Source organism: Mastacembelus armatus, chromosome 5 (assembly GCF_900324485.2).
Source record: "Mastacembelus armatus chromosome 5, fMasArm1.2, whole genome shotgun sequence".
Lineage (NCBI taxonomy): Eukaryota > Metazoa > Chordata > Actinopteri > Synbranchiformes > Mastacembelidae > Mastacembelus > Mastacembelus armatus.
The window spans coordinates 3,150,778-3,173,077 of NC_046637.1; the positions used below are offsets into that span (position 1 = coordinate 3,150,778).

A 22,300-nucleotide genomic window follows, 5' to 3' on the forward strand; every position below is an offset into this window, starting at 1 on the left:
GTGCCGGTTCACTTACAGCTACTTAACAAAGTGTGTGCAGACTGAATTACATTACAGACTTTGACTAACTATGGGAAAGGCTGGCTAACACGAGCAATTAAAACTAACACCGGTCAGGAACCAACAAGTGCTTACTCTTGGAGTCAGTGATGTTTGTTCTGCCTTCCTCGTCACCATTAGTCTATCACATGGTTATGTTCACGCTCATCATCATCATTCATCATCTTCTTCACAGGTGGTGGCTCTTAGGTCAAAGGTGGGCTGCCCTGAGGCCCGTTCTTTGTACATGGATTAATATGTTGTTGATGATTTGACCTGGATCCTGGATCTGTCGGTTCTTCCAAAGTCATGTTGAGATTGTTGTCCCAGCAACATATTGGTAATCTTACTTTATGCATATGTAGTTTATGAAGGAGGTTTTTTTTTTAATGCCACTGCAGGTAAAACGAATGAGCAAGCATGCTTTATGTATGCAGATCAGCATGAGACTTAAAATTTCCTCCCCACTTTTAAGGTTTCTCTAATGTGACAGGAGCATCAGAATGCAGTCAGGTGAACCTAAAAGAACCAGCAGGGACATATCAGTTCCTGTCTGCCTTCAACCTGTATTTCCTTTAGGCCTAAAGAAAGTTTAATTAAATTATTAAATTATTACACTGTAAATACTGCCTATACATACTGCTTCTATAGCTAAACGTACACACCAGTTTGCGATTGATGAAAAAGAGCCAAACAACAAAAGGGCAGTGTGGTACACTGCATGCCTGATGAAGCTGCTCACAGGCCAGCTAAGAGCTGCTGGAAGTCCCGGTCACCAGGGGGTGTTGGTAGTGAAGAACCAGACGACGACGGGGTAGTGTGGTACAGCGCATGCCCGGCAAAGTTGCTCACAGGCTAGCTAAAAGCAGCGGGAAATACCGGTGTCCTGGAGGTAGTAGTGAAGAACCAGAGGACGAAGGGACAGTTTAGTTCATCGCATGCCCGACGAAGCTGCTCACAGGCCCGCCAAGAGCGGCTGGAAGTCCTGGTGGTGGTGGGGGTAGTGAACTGGTGGGGGACTTAAAAATTTTTTTTTTTATTTTATATATTTATTAAAACGTCAAGTTCAGGTTTCTATGTTGGAAATGTCCCATTCACAATGGATTTGAATTTGAAAAACTAGTGTATAGTCAGCAGTTCACCCCCCTAGAGCTCATATACATGAGAATACTTGGTTTCACAGGTATTTGTATTTATCAGGTTAATTTCTATCGCTAACTGTGATGTCAAATCTTTAAACCATGACACAGGTTTAGATAAATAAATAAATTGAGATACCTTTTCAGATACACTCTGAACTTCACTAAGGATTCCTTAAGGCTTGTTATCTTTTTTGCCTTGAATGACTGAGAAACACTGACAGTGGTTAGACAGGGTGGGAGAATATGGATTATTGATGTGTATGACTTTGTGTGGGTATTCTTTGTAGGTACACTACTCAGACTGTTAATTGGAAATGCAGCAATATTCGCGCTTTCCAGAAGTAATGAGGACATGCCACAGTGGCCTACATTGAAGTGGCGAGTGTGATGCTCGCTTGGCACCACCCTTGGGTGGAGGCTTCCGTCGCTGACGTGGGTCTGTGGAGTGGACTCCCACAAGTGACTGACTGATGGTGTTGAACAGAAACCCGCACGGAGGTAAGACAAGGGAAGCGCAGTAGTCAATTGCGCAGCATCCTCACCCTGGAGGCAGCATCTTCGCTCTGATCGATACTGGGTCCTGGAGATACTGTCATTTTTACTCTCCCACTACAAACCACAGCGCCGTGATTTACAGGGGTTTTGTGTTTCTACTGCTGCACGGTGTTTTTGGATGTGTCGGTCAGCTGCAGCGTTGTTGGCGGTGCTCACCGCCTGTCTCTGCTGCGGCCCGTCTCTGTGCGCGGCGGGGAGAAGCCAGCAGCTCAATTACCGGCCGATCATCGGTAAGATTCAGTCGCACCGACGACACGGTGTCTGTGTGGCTGCAGGCTGTACGTTGGATTATGATTGTGGCTCTTATGTAATACTCACCGAGAATGTTCGAGAAAAGGTGTGTGTGTGTGGGCATAGTGTGTGTGTGTGTGTGTGTGTGTGTGTGTGTGTGTGTGTGTGTGTGTGTGCGTGTGCTGGTCGCATGCTTATGTAATAATAATTATTATTATAGCCTAAGAATAATAATAATAATAATATCAGTAGCTATTTCATATTGTTGTAGGTTAATGCTCGTTTTTCCTCTCAGTGTGTTCTGGGGGGATGCTACTGTCTTGCCCTGATCCAGTTAAATTAATGTTACTTCACTTAAATCGCATCAATGAGACCAAAACCAGCGTCAATGAACGTTTCCCTCGCTAATTCAGTTAACACTGATTCTCAGTAGATGTGACTGTCATGTCTTCATTTGTGCTTTCAAATCTGGGTTTCAATGCGAATATGTTTGAGCACTAAGCTGCTTCTCACACTTAAGCTACTTTTTCCTGTGCTGGTGATTACATTTGGGCCAGAAGAAGAGCTGACTGAATAGATGATGATGATGATGATGATGATGATGATAAAGGGTTGAAAGGGTGATTCAGTGAATGCTTCATTTGTTTTGCTATGGTGATTCTGTTTAGGCATATACATGAGGTTTCATTCCACTGTCAGTTTACTCCCAGGTCACAGTACATGATGCTGTACTTAACACTTCACTGGTCACTGATAAGACACTATGACAGTGCACGTTGTTGCCTTGAGAAGTCTTGCTGCAATCACCATCTTCTAAGAAGTCAGATGGGGTTTCCAAACCACGACTAGGACTCTAGTGGTTACAGCATCGTCACTTTGGGCTATAACACTGTCAAAACCTCATTTGGTTTAGTTTGGAACATCTTTGCTTTTCTTCTCAGAGATTAGTGAGCTCACTGAAAGAAAAAAAAAAAGCCCTATAATAAGATATAAGATGCAAACAGATATAAACCATCCATATTTTCTGGCATAGTCTGAGGAAAGAACAAGTCTTTACTTGTTTGTGAATTAATTGTTTACAAAATGCATGTGCATAACTACAATCAACTACAAGACTACCTGAATTATCTTATTAACTTATCTTTCATATCCCTTGTCAAAATCTTTTTGTTCCCTCATCTTTGTTGCTTCTTAAGCTTCTATGTATGGACAGAATTTTCTCAGCCAAATGGCATCTAATTTTATATGTATTTATACATCAAATGTTTATATGTCAGTGTAACGTAATTTGTCATTTCTCCTTCCTAGGTGTTTTGGCACAGGAAAACCTTCCAGAGGATCAGTTTGCTCATGGCTCGTCTTACATCGCAGCCTCCTATATCAAATACCTGGAGGGAGCCGGGGCCAGGGTTGTACCCATCAGGTACGGTAATGGAAAGATTCGATTTATAATGTCTGTTGTACCTGTTGGCTCTAGGAGCCAGACTCAATTATAGGGGCCCCCATCAAACATCTGAGAGAAAGCCAAAGAACAATTTAAAGGTTAAATACTGCATATGCATTTACCTTATGTCATACTGTATAATGGCTTTGACCACTGTAACTGGAGATGTAGTTGTGTGGAAAATTTGGTTTGTCTGTATTATTACAGGCTGCATGTCAGTTTGCTCAGCCCCTTTTTCCTGCACTAACAATACTTTGTGTTCAGTGTCACATTTGTTTTTACTATCTAGTCTAATTTCTCATTTACTTAGGCTCATTAGCCATAGTGTAAATGTCCCTGTGTGTAGACATTTGCTGCTTTCATTCAAAGTGGTTAATATTTGATTTTCTTGAATAGTTAATGGGTTTCACCATTTTCATCCTTCTTTTTTCACCAGAATCAATCGCACAGAAGAAGAATATACTAAGATATTCTACTCAGTAAATGGGTAAGTTGACCAGTGGTCTTTTGTCTGCTTCGTTCGGCTCTCTGTTTGTGATTACACAGGATAAGGATCCTGCCTGGCTCTTGCTGTACGACAGGTATCAGCATTGGTCGTGTGTGAAAGTTGTCAGAAAGTGATACCAGCTAATTTTGTATGTATCAAATATTTCCAAGCAGCATTTTCCAGCATATAGTCAAATGTTGGAACTTGTTCTGTCCTCAGGCTGTTGCTACCCGGAGGAAATGTAGATATTCAGACATCACAGTTCACTCGAGCTGCCAAGATCTTTTATGACTTGGCTCTGAAGGTAAGACACCTGGCATGTGCATCTGACTCCCAAGTCAAAGTAACCGAGTACCCTCATCATGACAGTTAATGAGATTACAGGGTAATTTTGGCATTATGGCATGATTGCCATGTTCCATTTCCTGTCATTAAAGGGCAGCTTTGCAGTTTTGTTGTATTATTACACCAATGTGTTCAAAAAGTTCAAACATTACTGGGAAGCTTTCGTATGAAAGTGAAGCACTTGGAAAAGAGCATTTTGTGTAGAGTCCATAGAGAAATAAAAGATAGAACTGTCATAATTTTAAAGTAAGAAATGTAATTATACCTTCCTCATTGTTACCTTCTCCTTCCTCGTTCTATGATCTGCAGGCAAATGATGCTGGGGACTATTTCCCTATCTGGGGAACCTGCCAGGGCTTCCAGCAGCTGTCTGTCCTCACATCCAATAAAAACCTGCTCACGCTCACTGATACCAAGGCTGTGGCTCTACCTCTCACACTCACACCAGGTATTCAACTCCTTGAGAGGCTGATATCTGTGCAGTGTGGCAAAAATACTAACCTATACATTTAAATATATGTCTATTATTACTTTCACTTGTCATATTATGTATTAGGATTTAGAATGATTGCATTCAACTCCAGTGCCACTTCAGAGAGAAAAAAAAAAAACTCATATTTTTTATAGTACTTCAAATTTAATTCATTTGTAAACAACAAATGCCATTTTTGCATAAGCAGAAATGACACTAGTAAAGTTACACAACTGCTCGAGGTAGATTATGTGATATGTGTCAGTGTAACGTCACTTAGGGTTCTGAGTTTGCTGTAATGTGAGAGGATCCCAAGGAAATGCAACTCATTCTGGGTAAATGCAGAAATACTGAGTTAGGTAACCACAGAACTTTTTGTTACCAAAAACACTTATTTCCTCTTTCCATTATTACATATACAACCAACTCTGAGACACTGTTTATTTCAGGTTACAAAAAAGTGCTTGTACAGTTCAACACTTGTCATTATTAAGCCATGAGTGTTTTTTCCTCTGTTGTTTTGTTAAATCTTGAGCAAAAGGTCCTGACTGTTACTGTAATAACTGAAAACATGAAGAAAGTACTGCTTTTGTAGGCATTAGGTATATTTATATTGAACACAGACTATGTGGGATTTCTTTTATAGAAATCCTTCTAGAAAATGTCTGAAAGAGCAAAGATTCCTGATTTGTTCAGGTTTCCAAATGTGACGTGTATTTAATGCCCAACCACATCACTCATGGTGCATAGTGTGGTGGGAGGAGTCTGTGTGGGCGGAGTTTCATTCAAATGAAACACAACATTCATTAACACACCAGTCTGTAGAAAAGAGTCAACATTAGTGATGTTAAATATGAAAACAAAAACCAATCAATTTTAACATTACACATGACTCCATCTCTCAAATTCACTCTGTCTTCTAGCGGCCCAGTCCAGCCGTCTCTTTCGGAGCTTTCCCAAGGATGTCTTGCAGTCTCTGGCTGACGAAAACATCACTTCTAATTTCCACAGCTGGAGTCTGTCACTTCAGGTATTTTCTGCTCTTCTTTTTTAGTTTGCCACTTTTTCTACTCATTCTGAATAAATACTATTAGTAATCTACAATAAATTACACTCCAGGTTGTTTTCCTTGAAAACCTCTAACATTCATCTTGAGTAAGAACCTTCATCCTTTTGTGAAACAAGTAGTCAAGTGGAGCATAGATATAGGAAGTACTTCATCTCATGGTATTGATGGGCAGCTTTCTCATTTTTATGTTTGAAAGACATGAGGGGAGGTTGAACCCATGAGCTTTGGTTTACAACATCAAAACCTTACCCCCTAGTCACCATGTCCCCGCAGTAACCAAGACCTAAAGTATGACTGCCCATGAGACCTGGCAACCTTGGTAATCTATTGGGTTGTGAAGTAACTGAAAGCTTCTAAAGTAAAACATTTATTTCTGTATTTCACAAACCCCTTCAATCCATCCACTGTACTACTTATCCTGCAGTTCAGAGTCAGTGGAGGTGAGGAGTGGGCTACACCCTGGACAGATCACCAGTCTGGAATTAAATCACATCTACGCCTTGATATTGAAACCGTGTTTGACTTTAATGGACTATCATAAATCTGAACCCTGTAGTGTTGCTGTTTTGGAGTTTCTGTCTTTTGCATGACATGAATTGCATTTCCATTTTCCATTGGTAATCTACTCACACAATAGTCTCTGATCAATTCTTAAAATCTCAGTTTTTACTTTAAAAGTAATCCCTCTTTTTTTTTTTCTCTTCCTAAACATACACGGCTTTTAAAAATGTTTTTAACTCCCCAACCCGCCATACAGCAGTTAGAGTATTCATTTTTTGTGCTGTGTAGAACACAAAGGTCATTTTCGAGTTGCAACCACAGTCAAATCAAACCTGTACCTTGAATCAACAGAACTACAGTCGAAATGCCAAGCTGAAGAGGTTTTACAAGGTCCTATCCACCAACACGGATGGAAAGAAAGAATTCATCTCCACCATGGAAGGTACTGCTCCTCATCAGATACTTTGCAATATGAGTGACAATTCATACTGTTCACAACACTGTTGTCAGTGTCACTTCACACCAAAGAGCACAAGGGCCCCTGCTAAATACATAGCACAAAACACAGCATAGCACAATCCTGTGAATTTGGCATGTAGGCCTCTGTCCACCAGAGGGCACTATCATCTAATGACAGAGTCCCACAGAAATGAAACTGCTATTTTGAACTGTTTTGTGATGTTTGAGGTGTTGTTGTACTTTTGAATTTTAAACATCAAGCTTGGGTTTTCACTATTTCCTTGTTTTTACGTTTTGTTTTACCTTTACTTGTGAAGCTGAGATTTTTAAGATGAATATGGTAATGATGACAGTGTTTCTATTTCCTTAGCCTACCGTTACCCATTTTATGCGGTGCAGTGGCATCCAGAGAAAAGCCCCTTTGAGTGGATAGATAAGCCGGGCATGGTTCACTCCATTGCTGCTATAAGAGCCTGCTTCTACACTGCCAGCTTCTTTGTCTCTGAAGGTAACACATGGTGGCCCTGACTGTGTCATTACCCCTGCCGTGATGTGAACCATTTCTGTTTTTGCACCCACTGCTCATAACTCTGAGACACATTTTGCATATCAGCCCTGCACAATATCAGAGTTATTCCCAGGAAATATTTACAGTAGGATTTCTCCAGAAGAACCTTCTGGGATTCAGTATGATATATTTTTGATTCAGAGCCAGAAATGTATTTTTTAAAGTTATCCTGTGATTAAGAGGATTCAGCTATGATTTGTGAATGTCCTCAGAGGTCGTATTTATACTTAAAACCTAAACACAACATCCTAACTCTTTTCTTCATGTCTTTGCCCTCCAGCCATGAAGAACCACCACAGCTTCTCCAATCTCGTGGAAGAAGAGAGAGCTCTTATCTACAACTTCTCTCCTGTCTTCAGAGGCATCCATGCTGTCTTTGTGCAGAACTATTACTTTGATTGATGGATAGTGGCAGTACAAAACAGATCTGGGCTCAGTCTATAGCTGGAAGTTATCACAGAGAGAACATCTTGCCCCAAGCGTTGAACCAAAACTTGACGGTCGTCACTTAGAGTAACCACAAATATTGTATTAATAATTATCAGTTTATCTTTCAATAGCTGATTCGCACAGTGACACGAAATGTTAAAGTGCCAGCAGTACAGTGATGAAATGCAGTGAAGTGAAAAATAAATGTGATATTTGAAATAGTCCTTAATAGAAAAAAGTAATGCTAAAACAAAGATATAATTTAAAAACACAAGATTAAAAAATGAAACTGTAACAATGCCTCAAGAACAAAACTAAATTTAGATTTAGGTTCAGTGAGTTCTTGACACATCAACAGGCCTGCTCATCTTTTTCTTCAATCCAAATCAACTTGCAGTGTCATAATTAGTTTTTTGACATGGCTGCCTGACTAACCTGTATACTAACAATGATAGCAGCACTACACTAAGACTAGGATTGTTTATACTTCAAAAATGTATAGGACCTATTATAGTGAACTAAATTTAATTTAATCACAGGAATGTTGATTTACTGGTAAAGACAATGAAAGTAAATTTTCCGTTTGTACCAGTTTTTAAGTTTCAGCGTTTCCCTTTGAGTCTAAGAAGTGAAGAAGAAGTAGAAACCTTTTTGTTGTACAGTTCAAACCTGTTGTAATTTACATGTAATTTATGCCTGGACTTAGACGTGGATTATCAGTAAACACCTAATTTCCCACGATGTATTTGATCATCAGCAAGAGGCTGCATAAGGTCATTTAGACTGACGAGCTGCTCTTACAATGTGAAAAATGAATGTGAGTCTTTTTTGTTTTTTCTGTAGACATGGAATCATACTTGGCTACCTGTATACTTTATTTTTTATATATATAGGCTTTATTTTACAGTACTTCATAAGTTACTCATCCTTCAGTATCTATAAGATGTACTTTGTTTCTCATGAAAAATGTATTGAAAGACTTATCTTTCAAAACTTACCATTTGGCTTGAAAGTGTATTTGTTCTGAAGAGATGGTTACTCACAAAATGAGTCTCGAGAAAGATTTTACCTACACATGATTGTATTTTGTGTGCCTGTGGTCAATTCAGCTTTTCTATCCCTCGATAGCAAATAGAGTTCTTTGTGTAACATGCTGTAAGAGAATACCACAACTTGAGCCATTATCATGATATGAGAAGTTTAGTGTTCACACTGACACATTTATCCACCCATCATATATCCCCCCTTATTCCTATTTAGGGTCCCAGGGATCTGCTGGAGCCTATCCCAGCTCTCTTTGGGTGAAAGGCAGGGGTCCACCCTGGACAGGTCCCCAGTCCATCACAGGGCCACATAGAGACAAACAACCACACACACTCACACTCACTCCTATGGGCAATTTAGAGTCACCAATCAACCTGACAAAGGCCCCTGCTGTGTTGTGAACCCGGGCCCTGGTTGCTGTGAGGCAACCATGCTAACCACTCACCCACTGTGCTGCCACTGACACATTTATTTTTAAAAATTTCCATTCGAACAGACTTCAGTAGGCTAATGACCTGGAAACACGCAAATGAGGTTTCCTGAAAACAGTAATGTCTATGAAAAGGGGATTGTATGGATTGGTCCATGTGTGTCTGATTTCAAAATGTGTCATGGCATCATAACTGTGCTAAGATATTTTGTCATCTTAATCAGCCATCATTCTAATATACAGAGGAGAGGGTTAAATGGAGGCAGATGATTCGCTGTGGCGACCCCTGAAGGGAGCAGCCCAAAGGAGAAGAAGAAGAAGATCAGCCATCATTCTAATAATCCTATCATAAAACAACCTATAAGCTTCATCCTTTTTATTTAGCAAAAAACTTTTCATGTTTAAAATGATTTAATTTCTCATTTTTCATCTGAATACATTAAATGTTATGTTTCCTACTACAAGAGAAACCACACAATGTCCTCTTGAGAAAAACGCAGCCACAGTAAAAACATAAATTAAGTAAAAGTTCAAGCTTTTTGTTGACTTGACACTTCAATAACCAATAGCGCTACATTACAACAGCTCGGGCATACTACAGTGATCAGCACTACCACAACTCTTGAGAGTTTTGGGTCCAAACTAAATCCCATAACATAACTTAACACTGTATGGTCTATCTGCTGTTTTGCTGCTAATAAGGCACAACCAACAGGCTTCTTATTCTAAAACACTGTCAAATTGCGATTTCCATGTTCGTCACACCACCATCAGTTATGGTGTCTAATGAGCAGTATGGGCTGCAAATCACATGGCTCTGTTAATCATTTATCTGACCATAGTAACACCAGAGGAGTTTATCATTACACTGCACCTTTGTGTTTATTTCTTCTGAATTTATTAACAGTTCTTACCTGTCACAAATTAGATTTTTGTTGAAGTGAACCTTTCCACAAATATTTCACCACTAATTAAATATGATTATTGCACTTTCTTTAATAAGTAATTTGTTATATTTATTTACAGAAAACTGTCAGATTCCTTTTATAGGAATCCTGCTAGAAAATTTCTAAAGAGCAAAGCTTCCTGTTGCGAGCTGCTTTCCAAATGAGATATATGTTTGACCCCTAGGAGCATCACTCATGGTGTCACTGTGGTAGGATGGGGCACATTCTTTGTGGGTGGAGCTCATTCAAATGAGGCAGGACATATCAGTACTACACCAGCATGTATGACAGAATCATTTTAAGTTCTGCTAAGCTTTTAGGTGAGTTACAGCTACAACTCTGACCCAAATATACAGCATTAAAGTATGCACTGGTTCCTCACATGTTATTGGTTTATAAGACAACTCTTATGTTATGTCATACAGTACCTACTATTCCCCAGTGCTGAAACTACTTTTATCACTTCCAGACTTGACAACTGCAGCAACATCCTTTTTATGAATTATGAATGATCTTTTCACAGTAAAGTGTATTTTAACCTGTAAGTCCTCCCATTCATAATAAATATTACAATGTGGCTAAATTACCAGTCCAGGGACAGCATGACAGGCGTGGTGGCCAAGTGGTAAGGCGTTGGTCTCGTAAACCAAAGATCATGGGTTCAATCCCCATCCATGCCTTTACATTGAAGGATGCTTTAGGAAATAGAAATAGCTTGACTTTAAATCTATCAATGTTACTGGATATATGTCTGTAACATCTATGAAGTTTGTATTTGAAGAAAAAAAAGGGTCCCAAGCTTCCACCAGATGGCATCACGATACCACTGAATGTTCTCTAACAGTAATGAGCAGAACCAGTAGAGCTCCTGCTGTCTACAAATGAGCATTAATTATCCAGGATTTAATATATAAAAGGTAACAATTAGCTTTACAACACAACATCAAAGCTATAGTCAACAATGCACAGGATAAAACTTTAGCATAAAACGCTAAAGTGTAAGTTACAGTCATTCAGATCAGTTTGTCCATTTGTTGCATATCACATGATTACTCAATTTCATGTACATTTCTATACACACCTTGGCACATTTTCCCCAAGTTCACCCTGATGTGTTTGGTTTTTTTTTTGGAAAATTTAGGATCTGAAGTAGAATTCAAAATGTCATTGAAATTATTGCAAAGTATGATGAAATGAAAAATAAAACATCTTTCAGTCTCAATATGTGTCAGTAGTCCTTCAAATTAAAAATAAAATGGAAGAAAAATAATAATTTCAAATGTTCTGTTGAGAGAACACGTGAAGGCTATGGAACTGCTAATAAAAAGACCTTGTGATGTCTTTTAGAGCAGGGATCTTTAACTCCAGTCCTCGAAATCCACAGTCCTGCTTCTTTTCCTTGCAGCTTCTGATTGGCTGAACACAACTGATCCAGGTAATCAGCTGTGCGTAGGGCAGGGATAGCAAGACAAGTAGGACAGTGGCCCTCGAGGACTAGAGTTAGAGACCCCTGTTTTAGAGCATCTTAGAGCTCTTTCACAAAATGAACATTTAAACAACTATGGTTCTAGGACAACTGGGCAATTCTTCCAATATATTGTAATCAAAAGCTCAAGAAAAGCTACTAAATGGTCACATTGGTTAGTCACCCAAGGATAATACATTAATGATTTTAGTGAAGCCTTAAAACCAGCCCTAGTTTAAATGTGACATATGCAACAAACTGTTTCAATGTGATCTAATCTCAAACAATATATTCATGGTCTTTGAGGGTAATGGTCACAAACCTCATGTCTACAAAATGTGATTTACATCCCAGAGTTTGTTTTGGTGTGCATCAATACTGATGTGAAAATAGTGCTACAATTCCCTGCTGCACTAAATGCACCACTTTAAAACCCACTGTGGGACTTTTGTGCTCTGCTGAGCTGAAAAAGCAATGCCTAAACTTTTTTCTTTGTCACTGAGAAATGGACATCGAATAAAATATTTATTCGGGCATAAACTGCTCTTGGGTCACCACTGTATTATACATTACACATAGCAACGTTGGCCATTGATCCTTAGATACAGTGTGTGTATAAGACATTTGAGACTGCTTGCTATTCAGATGACTGTAGATATAAGGACTTGGCAGGACTAGACAACAGATCAGCTTTATGCTCATACTGGGCAGCTCTCCAGTGAAGGGTAGTTTTTATATCCAAGCAGACTTACAGACACACAAACACACTCTTCAGCTTCTGTTTCATGCCTCTGTTGCTTTGTAATGGGATTGTTTGGTTTATCTGATGTACTGAAGCTTCAAGCATTTTTAGAAAAATAAGACGTCGTCGGCAGAGGAAAGACAATAGAAAAAGATGTCAGGATAAAGAGAAGTTGGAAGGGAAGGCTGGAAGACAGAATGGATGTGGTGGGAGGGAATTAGGAGCCTGGCCAGCATGTCGATGGGGGACACTCACACATTTGATGGACCATATTTATCCACTGACTCTGCACAGGTCTGATGTGTTTCTGTCCATGTGGAGGTTAATGGGGTCAAGCTGTTCCAAGTCGGGCCAGTATGAGCCTCAGGCCCCACATGGACCCATGTTTGTGTTTACTTACAGATGTGAGCTAATTGATTGTTTGTCAAAACTAGGTCCCATATCTGTTGGATACTTCCTGGATTACACATGGGCATTTATAGAGTAAATGACAGATTTACCAAATATACTAAATTTAGGCGAGTTAAGAATTTTAATAATCATTGTTGGGAGGCATTATTGTGACATTTCTTTAACAATGTTTGTTGCTTCCTTTTCCTTAGCTTGGAAGCACAAAAGTACAACTGAACTGTAGTTACCGACCTAGCCTCTGCTTCTGCTTCTCCAACTGTAAGACTGTTTCTCCAACTGTAAGACTTAAATATTACTTTGTGAGGTAGCTTGTTTTCTGTGTATAGAAAATAGTGTCTAAATCAAAAGTGGTCAGATGTTTTCCCACCGTTGTGTTCTGCAGTGACAGTAGAGATCCAGATGATGCAGCATAGTCAAAAGACCCACTGAACCCCTGAGACTCTGTTGTCACTGTCAGGCTGCACTGCTCTGGTCCGCTCGTCACAGGTCAGTCTGAGCTGAGGAAGCTGCTTTGGAAATTTTGAATTCAGCAGTAAATATGCATGAGCTGATTCATCACTGGTGCAATTACATGAGTTAACTTACTCATTTATAACTTACTTGTAATGATAAATCAAAATTCTGCACCAAGTCAACTGAGGCTGCATCTCTGACCTTAGGTTGCACATTTTGATGTTCTTTACAGAGAAATAAATAATTAAATTCAGCTGAAATTAACTTTGTATATTGCACATGATTCAATGCCTGTTGCCTAATGATTCAAATTCTAATTTGAAGCTGAACAGTCTGTACTCCTCCCTCTGCTAGTGTATCCATTAAACATGTTTTCCACACAAATGTAATATTATGGTATTTGATGAATGATGTTCTGTGTTTTTAATTAAATAGAGGATTGGAGTAAGGACCGCTTCCAGTTTCATATTTGTTCCCTGAAACCCATTAATTACGCAGAGCTTTCCTTTCATCGTTTTATGAAATAACTCAATTTCCCCTGCATTATTGAAGCACAAGGACACATGGGATCCAATCGGAATATTTGGAGTTTATTAAATGATCGAGTGTGGTGGGTTTAGGTATACGCAGGATAATCTTCATCAGACATATTTTATGAGTTACAGTACTGCAGCACACTTCTTGGCCTGAACCTTAACTCTCAAATTCATAACAGACACACATACTATATCTCCTATCAGCCGCCCTCATACATATACAAACTACCACACGCAGAATGATTCCTATCATCATCGTGAGAGTCATCTTCTTGGCAGCACCGCAACAACAGCTACATTTATCTTCACACCTCATTAACCAAGAGACAAGGATGTCAGGATCATCTGAATACACACACAAAACATGCAGGTATACAAATGCTCATATGCAGGAGCACATAAAATACAACCAAATTCACGCAAATCACATATGCACAAACACATACACACTTGTAAGAGCAAGCAAACAGTGATATACACACTGCAACACAGACACCTGCTCCATACAGAGCAGTGTTAATCCATGATATGCATACCCACCCCATCATTATCCATGTAACATATCATCACTGCAAGTTAGCCTGTATTATACACCATCCGCATCATGGAGTCAGTGCTTTCAAATGACTGTAATAAAGTGTATTTTAGCGATGGTGCTTATGATCATATACCAGACCACAGAGGAAGACATTAACTTTAATATGCAAAGATGAATATATCCTTCAATCTTTATGAGTTTCATTAATAGATTATTTCTTGTTAGGCAACCAGACATAATGTACTTCTTCATTTTCATACTTGCTACTCTTGTTATGTTGGAAAACCTTGAAAAATTGTGATTGACAGGATTTTTGTCCATGGTCAGATGTCATAAATCACAAATTCTAAAGAGTGAAAGTGAAGGCTCTTATTTTTTATACGTGTAAAATGTGTAGATGTGCAAGTTCAAAGAGTGAAAAAAGTGAAAAAGAGGCCAGCTGATGAAAAACAAGTTTACTTCAATAGTGAAAGTGAGTGCAGAAATGTATTCTTTTCGCAGGCCAATCTCGCTATGGTTTGGAAGTAAATGTGAGCAGTTTGGTACATACAAATAAACAGAGGAGAGCTGTTTGAAGCTGTAGACTGGTGTGTGACGTTTCTTTGAATGTTTTGATATTTTTCTTCTGCCACTAAAATGTGTTGCTTTTGAAATCTAATGTAACTGCAGTGTGTCCTGACATTTTACAGCCATCTTTCAGGTGAGCAACATTTGGGTTGAGCATAATTCTAAATCAATAAATTGACAGGTCATGTCGTCCTGTCCTCCATTGTGTTTTAATGTCTCAGAACATCAGCCTGACTTCTGTGGCGTCCCCTTGCTGCTTTCCACAACAAGTGAGAACTAAGATATGACCACACTGAGATTTTGTACTAACTTTATATTAAGTTTAGATTGTCGGAGCTTTTAACCTCACAGGTTCAGGTAAGTAGCTTCTGAAAATCATTTACTACACACTAAACAGAAGCTGAACAATGGACAAACAGCAGCATTAATTTCTACTCAGTCAGCTTGAGCCAGTGCCCTGATTTATGTGTCCTTATTAATTATTTACACAAGTGGTGAGGGACCAGTAAAGCTCTATTTAAAAACAGAACAAGATGACTGAGATAAACAGCAACTCACTGCTAGACCACAAACAATTCAATGAAGTGTCTGTGCTACAAAGGATCAGTGTTAAAAGACAGCATTATAAAGAGAAGAAGAATGCTTACAATAGTGCTGCATATCCTCAGCTATTAGATAATCCAAAATATCTTCATCAGCACAATATGTCCTTGTGTCAGGGATACTGTTGTCTCTTCTGTCTGCAGCAGAAGTCATGTATAAAGTGACAAAGATTATCTATGCACATGTCACAAACATATTACAGTGGATGGTGTTTCTATTATTATATCCACCCCACTTTTATTAACAGGGATAGGAGAAATAACATAAACAGTACAGTTTAACAGCAGCACAAACTATGTCTCTATACAGTGAAACCAGTTTGAACACTAACTGAATATTATCGCCTTCATGAAGAAGGGTTTATTGCAGGACTGTCGTATTAGACTCATTTTACTTTGGCATATCTACCGTAACAAACTGCCAATTGATCATCTCTTCTATTCTTTAGCTTTAACCAATGAGAAAATCAATCTCAGATTTACTTTAAATGCTGAAAGTGGCAATATTTCCATGAGGTTTCTGTTCTTGTGCATCTGGTCCACATAAGTAGGGAAGTGCAAGGACAGATATGTATACACATACAAAGTCAGTCTACTTTGTTGTCAGACACGTGCACACTCACCCACCTACATACAACGGGGATCCCATTCATTTAGGCTCAAAGTCTGGATGAGACGAGGTTGTTCGGGAGGAAACTGCAGCTCATCTTGCCTGTGAAACGAGGTGAAGCTGAAGGTGGAAACACAAAGGAGGCAGGTGGATGGCTGTGAAGTAAATCTGTGTGTATGTTGGGTAAAATCCTGCAACTGGCAAAACCAGAGGACTTTATAGAGAGAGAGAGAGAGAGAGAGAGAGAGATGGAGGGAAGATGAAGAGAAAACATGGAAAACAGAAGGTAGTGGGAAGGAAGGGAAAGGACAAGAAAAGGGAATAGGAAAGGAAAAAGGAGGTGGAATTAGAAGATATAGGTGGAAAGAAGTGAAAAAGCAGGATGGATGATGAAATATGTTATGAGTTGGTGGTGTGATGATGCAGGAGGAGAAGATAGGACCCAAGTGCAGAACACAAAGAGGCTTTATTAGCCTGGATTCACCAGGCACAGGCAAAAAAAATCACTAACACCACTCGGTGTTCAGGACAAAAAAAAAAAAAAACTGGAGACGGGTGAAACGCTCTGCCAGGACAAACAGACACATGTAATGCTCCGAGGGAGTATATACTGCATAGATGGGGAAACAGAACCAATCAAACACAGGTGAAAGTAATATAACTAATAAACACAAAGCCACCTGGGATCAATACAAGAGAACACAGGAAACCTACCAAAATAAAAGTCGGACTGGAAACAGAAACAACCACATCATAACAAAATAAAAGGATAGAGCTCAGTGGAGATCACAGAAAGACCAGAGACAAGAAAAAATAGAGAAACAAAACAGGCCGATATAGACCAATATGAGGCAAAAGGCTGACACATAAATTCAATCCATGTCAAAACCAATAAACTGACAAACTGAAGGATGTTTATTGAGTCAAGGTATTTTTAAAAAGATTTACTTTTAGAAATACTAGAGTGACTTTCCCCCACAGTCTCACATTCTATTTCAACCTACTGATGCCATGGTGGTACTTGTATTTCACCATTTGATAATTCCTTTATAAATGTTTTCAGAAAGGCCTGCACTGCTCCAGAGGTGCACTTTTGAGGTAAACCATCAGAGTTTGTCAGGAAAAATAGGCAGTTCCTGGTGAAAGCACACATCAGTGTCAAGCCTTTGGATGGATTCAGGTTATTTGACGAGACATGCTGTTTAAAGGGCAGCATGGTGGCTGCATGGTAGCACTGTTGCTAACCACAGTCACAACCACAACCTTCTTGCCTCACAGCAAGAAGGTTCCTGGTTTGAAACCCATCAGGGGCCTTTCTGTGTGGAGTTTGCATGTTCTCCCTGTGCTTGTGTGGGTTTTCTCCAGGTACTCTGGTTTCCTCCCACAGTCCAAAAACATGTATGTCAGGTTGATTGGTGACTCTAAATTGCCCATAGGAGTGAGTGTGAGTGTGTGAGGTTGTTTGTCTCTATGTGGCCCTGTGATGGACTGGGGACCCCTGCCTTTCACCCAGAGAGAGCTGGGATAGGCTCCAGCTGATCCCTGTGACCCTGGTTAGGGAATAAGCAGGTATAGATGATGGATGGATGGATGGATGCTGTTTAAATCAGATGGTTTGCGGTCAAATCTCTATTTATTACTTGTGTAGCAAAAAAGCAAAAAAATGTCAGTGACAACATCTTCCCAGCATTGAAATTGGGGTTGTATTTTGTATTTTATTTAGCAGAAATTACAAGTTTTGTCAAATTCTGTAAATGTTATCTACATTTAAAGTACATTCAATCGCTAACTGCAGCTCAGTATAAATGTATGGGTTATTTCAAAGAAAATAATAAATGTGCTGTCCACTGGTTTAGTAAACAGTTTAAAACCTGTGTGACTTGAATTTGATGTATCCTGGTTATTTGAAGTTTAATTGGAAAACTGCAGGAATATATGCCCTCACAATGATGCAAAATGGTTGCAAACAGCACTGATGGTGCAGCCTGAATTAATATGTTGTTGTTAAAAGTGTATAATTCATTTATGACCAAAAAATACCAAAGTAAAAAACACATCATTTGCAGGTTTGTAATGTTGATTCCTCAGACCATCGTGTCATCGGGTTGTCTGGGAAGAACAGGCTGACCCATAAAACATGCTGCTCTCAGTATGAATAAGGAGTTAGGTTATAAAACAGGTGGCTGTTTGTCATTTTCAGGTAACAACCTGCATTCTGAGGTCAAGAAGTGAATCCTGAAGTGCACTTTGAAAAACTGAGACCAGTGAGACATATTGAGGAGGAGGCATGATTTTGGATGTAGCCTCAGAGTTACTGAGATAGAACAGAGAGGGGAGATTTAGAAGAGTTATTGAGAAAGACAGAGTGAAGGAGAGATGGAGTGTGGGTAATTCAATCTTTGGAGGGGAGAAGAAGCATAAAAGCAGAAGGTGTCAAGTGGAAGATTGCTTGTGGGAGTGGCTAAAGGGTTTTTGTTAAAGGAAACATCAGGACAACAAGTGGTATTTGATTGGCTGACTGCTCTCTAAGTCTAATCACCATCCATCTGTTATAACTTTGTATTGTATGTCAGATGTTATATTTGCCACAGCCCTGGGGTGATGCTTAAATCCATCCATCCATCCATTTTCTATACCCACTTATTCCTTAACCAGGGTCCCAGGGTCCCAGGGTTCTGCTGGAGCCTATCCCAGCTCTCTTTGGGTGAAAGGCAGGGGTCCACCCTGGACAGGTCCCCAGTCCATCACAGGGCCACATAGAGACAAACAACCTCACACACTCACACTCACTCCTATGGGCAATTTAGAGTCACCAATCAACCTGACATACATGTTTTTGGACTGTGGGAGGAAACCAGAGTACCTGGAGAAAACCCACACAGGCACAGGGAGAACATGCAGACTCCACACAGAAAGGCCCCTGATGGGTTTCAAACCAGGAACCTTCTTGCTGTGAGGGAACAGAGCTAACCACTCATCCACCATGCTGCCATGCTTAAATCAGTGCCACAAATGAGGCTTAATGTATTTTCCTCTTTAACTGCATAGAATCAAGTGAACATCACAATCTGAGAAAGAAGGAGAGAAAATTAGGGTGAGATAACATAGAGTTAAATGGAGGCGAGAGAGCAGAGGGATTATTGGTAATTGAAAGATGAAATGGTAATCATCCAGAAGGGGCAAAAGATTAGAGCTCTCCTTTTTCATTTAGGTCCCAGGCACATGGGAGCTAGTGATGGAGAGAAAGAGGGAGAAAAAGAGGCCTGGTAAATGAACAAAGAGGAAAGAGAGAAAAGTATGAGACTGGAAAGGGGGAGGAAAACGAGTGATCTGCTCAAATTCCACTTTTCTACTTCTCATCCTTCTTCATAATAGAACTGTCAAGTCAATGTGGAGCTTAATGACAAGCTGCTCTCCTGCCTCTTGCTCTCTTTTAGTCTTCATCTATTTATCCCTCTTTTTCTCTATTCCTAATTCTCTTTCTTAGCATCTCTCATATTCTCACCCTAGTGATTTCTATTTGTATCTTATTGCTGTTGCTGACACCTTTTGTCCGTTGGTTGCCTCATGGGACATTGTTCAAGTACAATAGCAATGTTACTTTAATTTGATTAGAGAGAAAATTGCTAAAATGGTGTTTTTGCTTTACTTTTCTGTAACTGATACTTTATTCTCCTCATTTGTTCCTGTTTCAGCTCCCTCACTCCATAATGCCTCTCATTGTTCTCCCTCTTTAATGTATGTACATTTTGCACTTAAACAGCACTTGCTGCCTCGGTTTGAATATTTGATAGAGGACATATTCCACTTTTGTGCAAAATAAAAATAAAAAACTTAATAGAAACTTATCTAATTAGACTAGAAAAACACAGATTTATGGTACTGAACATTCCTAAAGTTTTCATGAGTAACAATGAACTTTTCACCAACAATTAAACTGTGCACACTGGTCTTATGGTCTGGTCTCAAAGCAGTTTTTCTAAGTAAAACTTTGGAAGGTACCTTTATGAATACAGTGTGTCAACAATGGAAATTATGGAAATAATAATTAAAAAATGGTCATTCAGTTTTGAGGAATGCCCCTAAGTTTGTTAGGGATTTAGTTTGAATCAGAGAATCTTGGTTTTGAAATGTCGATGGATGGTGGTAAAGATTGATAATGGGGTTTATCTGGGCATGTTTTAACTGTTAAATACTGGCTAAAACAAAGGTCCGTCTCTCTGGACTGTACTGTGTTGTGTTTTGTCACCAGGCCTGTTGTTGCATTGCAGCTTCCCTTTAGCAGCCAGACTCGACAGTGTAGCATGCAAAAGATTCTCATAGTCACTTCATATTTTATCCGGCACCAACCATCAGTCTACAACAACAATTATTGCATGTCATATCAGTGGTTATTAATTAATGTTAATTCTATTAGTAACTTGATACCAAACCAAAATGAACTTGTCAGACTGTTCTCTGCAGCTGCACCCAGAGAAATATCTTTTGTGAAAGAAGAAATATCTATAGATGATTGTGCCACATTAATTCGAAGACTCATATTCTCTGTTTCATTCACATCAAAAATTTAAGCTTATAAGCCAAACCTCCAGGATTTTGATCACGTAGCTAATGGAAAATAAATGGTCAGATCAAACACGCTGCAGTCGTTATTTCAGCGTGTCATATACTGTACTTATAGCTGCAGAAATGCTGACTAAATACATATTGGATGGAGCTTAGCAGATACCCAGTATTCAGTTATTTATCAGGATCTTGAAATCTGATTAGAGAGGTTTAGGTCATGACTGAAAGGACAAGGTCTCGGATACAAATGGCTGAAATGAGCTTCCTTCACAGGGTGGCCGGGCGCTCCCTTAGACAGGGTGAGGAGCTCGGTCACCCGGGAGGAGCTCGGAGTAGAGCTGCCGCTCCTCCACATCGAGAGGAACCATGTGAGGAGGCTCGAGCATTTGTTCCAGATGCCTCCTGGGCGCCTCCCTGGGGAGGTGTTCCGGACGTGTCCCACTGGGAGGGTTCCCCTGGGGAAGAGCCAGGACATGCTGGAGGGACCGTGTCTCTCGGGTCGCCTGGGAAAGCCTCGGTGTCCCCCCGAATGCCATGGAGGAAGTGTCCAGGGAAAAGGAATTCTGGGCATCCCTGCTTAAGCTACTGCCCCTGTGACCCCTGTGGCCCCGGATAAGGAGAAGAAAAAGGATGGATGGATGGATGGATGGATATTCAAATCTTGGACTGTTCATTAATTTATCTTTACCATGCAGTCACTCAAGGCTCTTCATAAATATTTAAGATTTGATGACAAATTCTATGCCTATTACAAACCTTAGGGACTAAAACTTCAGTGTCTTACTGTCACCCAGACACAAGAGTAATAAGCTTTATTTTTATTTTATTATTTACCGTATTTTTTGTGCACTTCTACAGGACAGGTTAGCTCATATACACACACCAATGGTCATTTGGAGGGTTTAACCTCTGACCTCTCAGCCACAGTTTGGTCTTTCTAACTGCTCAAACAGCCTTGCCAAGATCATGATAGGAGAAGGAATGAGATCTTCCTGCCACAGCTCCCTCCTCCTGCTTTTCAATCCGTTTCTCCGTGGGTTCATACAGCAAAAACACTATGAGTAATATTCAGTCTCTCTGTCATTCTCAGTGTTGCCAGCTTTCTCCAATACGCTTCACTGCAGGTTCACATAGGGAGAATGATTTGTCTCTCTCTTTTTATCCATTTGTCTTCACTGTGGGCTGACAAAAGAAGAATGCCATGGAGGAATGCTCTCCATATTTCTCTTCTTGCCTCCATCTTGTCCCCAACTTCTTTTTTTATCAAGAGCTGTTTGTTTGACGGTGGTAAAATTTCCATCCAAATAGGTATATTTTGCAAATCATAATGTTGATGATGTTAATAGCCATTAAGTGCCAAAGATGATTTTTAATTAAGAATGAACTAGGATTACTGCTTTGTGGTTTATGTGCATGACTGTCCAGACTCATTCAGTAGAAACAAGTAGAGGTTGGTGCCTAATGAAAGCTATGAGCGCTTTCCATCCTCTACTTGGCCTGAGCACTGGCAGAGAAACAAACACTTTGTGTGCCTGCTTTGTATTCATTAAATCTTCTTTCTGATAAGCTAACTATTAGTCACTAGAAGATTTTTTAAAAATCTGTTTCCCAACTTCCTCTGCAGAGAGAGAGAGAGATCTGTTCAAGC

General features: G+C 39.7%; 1 protein-coding gene and 2 non-coding genes across 3 annotated transcripts; 2 read left to right on the forward strand and 1 right to left on the reverse strand.

Moving 5' to 3' along the window:
• The first annotated feature begins 1,659 nt into the window (after nt 1–1,659).
• LOC113130486 (gamma-glutamyl hydrolase) lies at nt 1,660–8,817 on the forward strand. The gene is made up of 9 exons (XM_026307174.2): nt 1,660–1,966; nt 3,276–3,390; nt 3,848–3,898; nt 4,118–4,202; nt 4,553–4,691; nt 5,639–5,745; nt 6,637–6,727; nt 7,115–7,252; nt 7,593–8,817. The coding sequence occupies exons 1-9, from the start codon at nt 1,855–1,857 to the stop codon at nt 7,712–7,714; spliced, it is 960 nt and encodes a 319-aa protein (XP_026162959.1). The 5' UTR covers nt 1,660–1,854; the 3' UTR covers nt 7,715–8,817.
• On the reverse strand, nt 5,344–5,400 carry LOC113131084 (U7 small nuclear RNA). Its single transcript, XR_003295752.1, has one exon. It is a non-coding gene; the product is annotated as a U7 small nuclear RNA (small nuclear RNA).
• Nucleotides 8,818–10,770: 1,953 nt separating the features above from the next.
• On the forward strand, nt 10,771–10,842 carry trnat-cgu (transfer RNA threonine (anticodon CGU)). The gene has a single exon. It is a non-coding gene; the product is annotated as a tRNA-Thr (tRNA).
• The last annotated feature ends 11,458 nt before the right edge of the window (nt 10,843–22,300 follow it).

What these genes read in the sequence shown, in the direction of transcription:
- LOC113130486 (XM_026307174.2), top strand. Translation starts at nt 1,855, where the DNA reads ATGTGTCGGTCAGCTGCAGCGTTGTTGGCGGTGCTCACCGCCTGTCTC. An exon ending in GCCAGGGTTGTACCCATCAG is followed by an intron (nt 3,391 to 3,847) that starts GTACGGTAATGG and finishes TTTTTTCACCAG; the next exon opens with AATCAATCGCACAGAAGAAG. An exon ending in ACCTCTCACACTCACACCAG is followed by an intron (nt 4,692 to 5,638) that starts GTATTCAACTCC and finishes TCTGTCTTCTAG; the next exon opens with CGGCCCAGTCCAGCCGTCTC.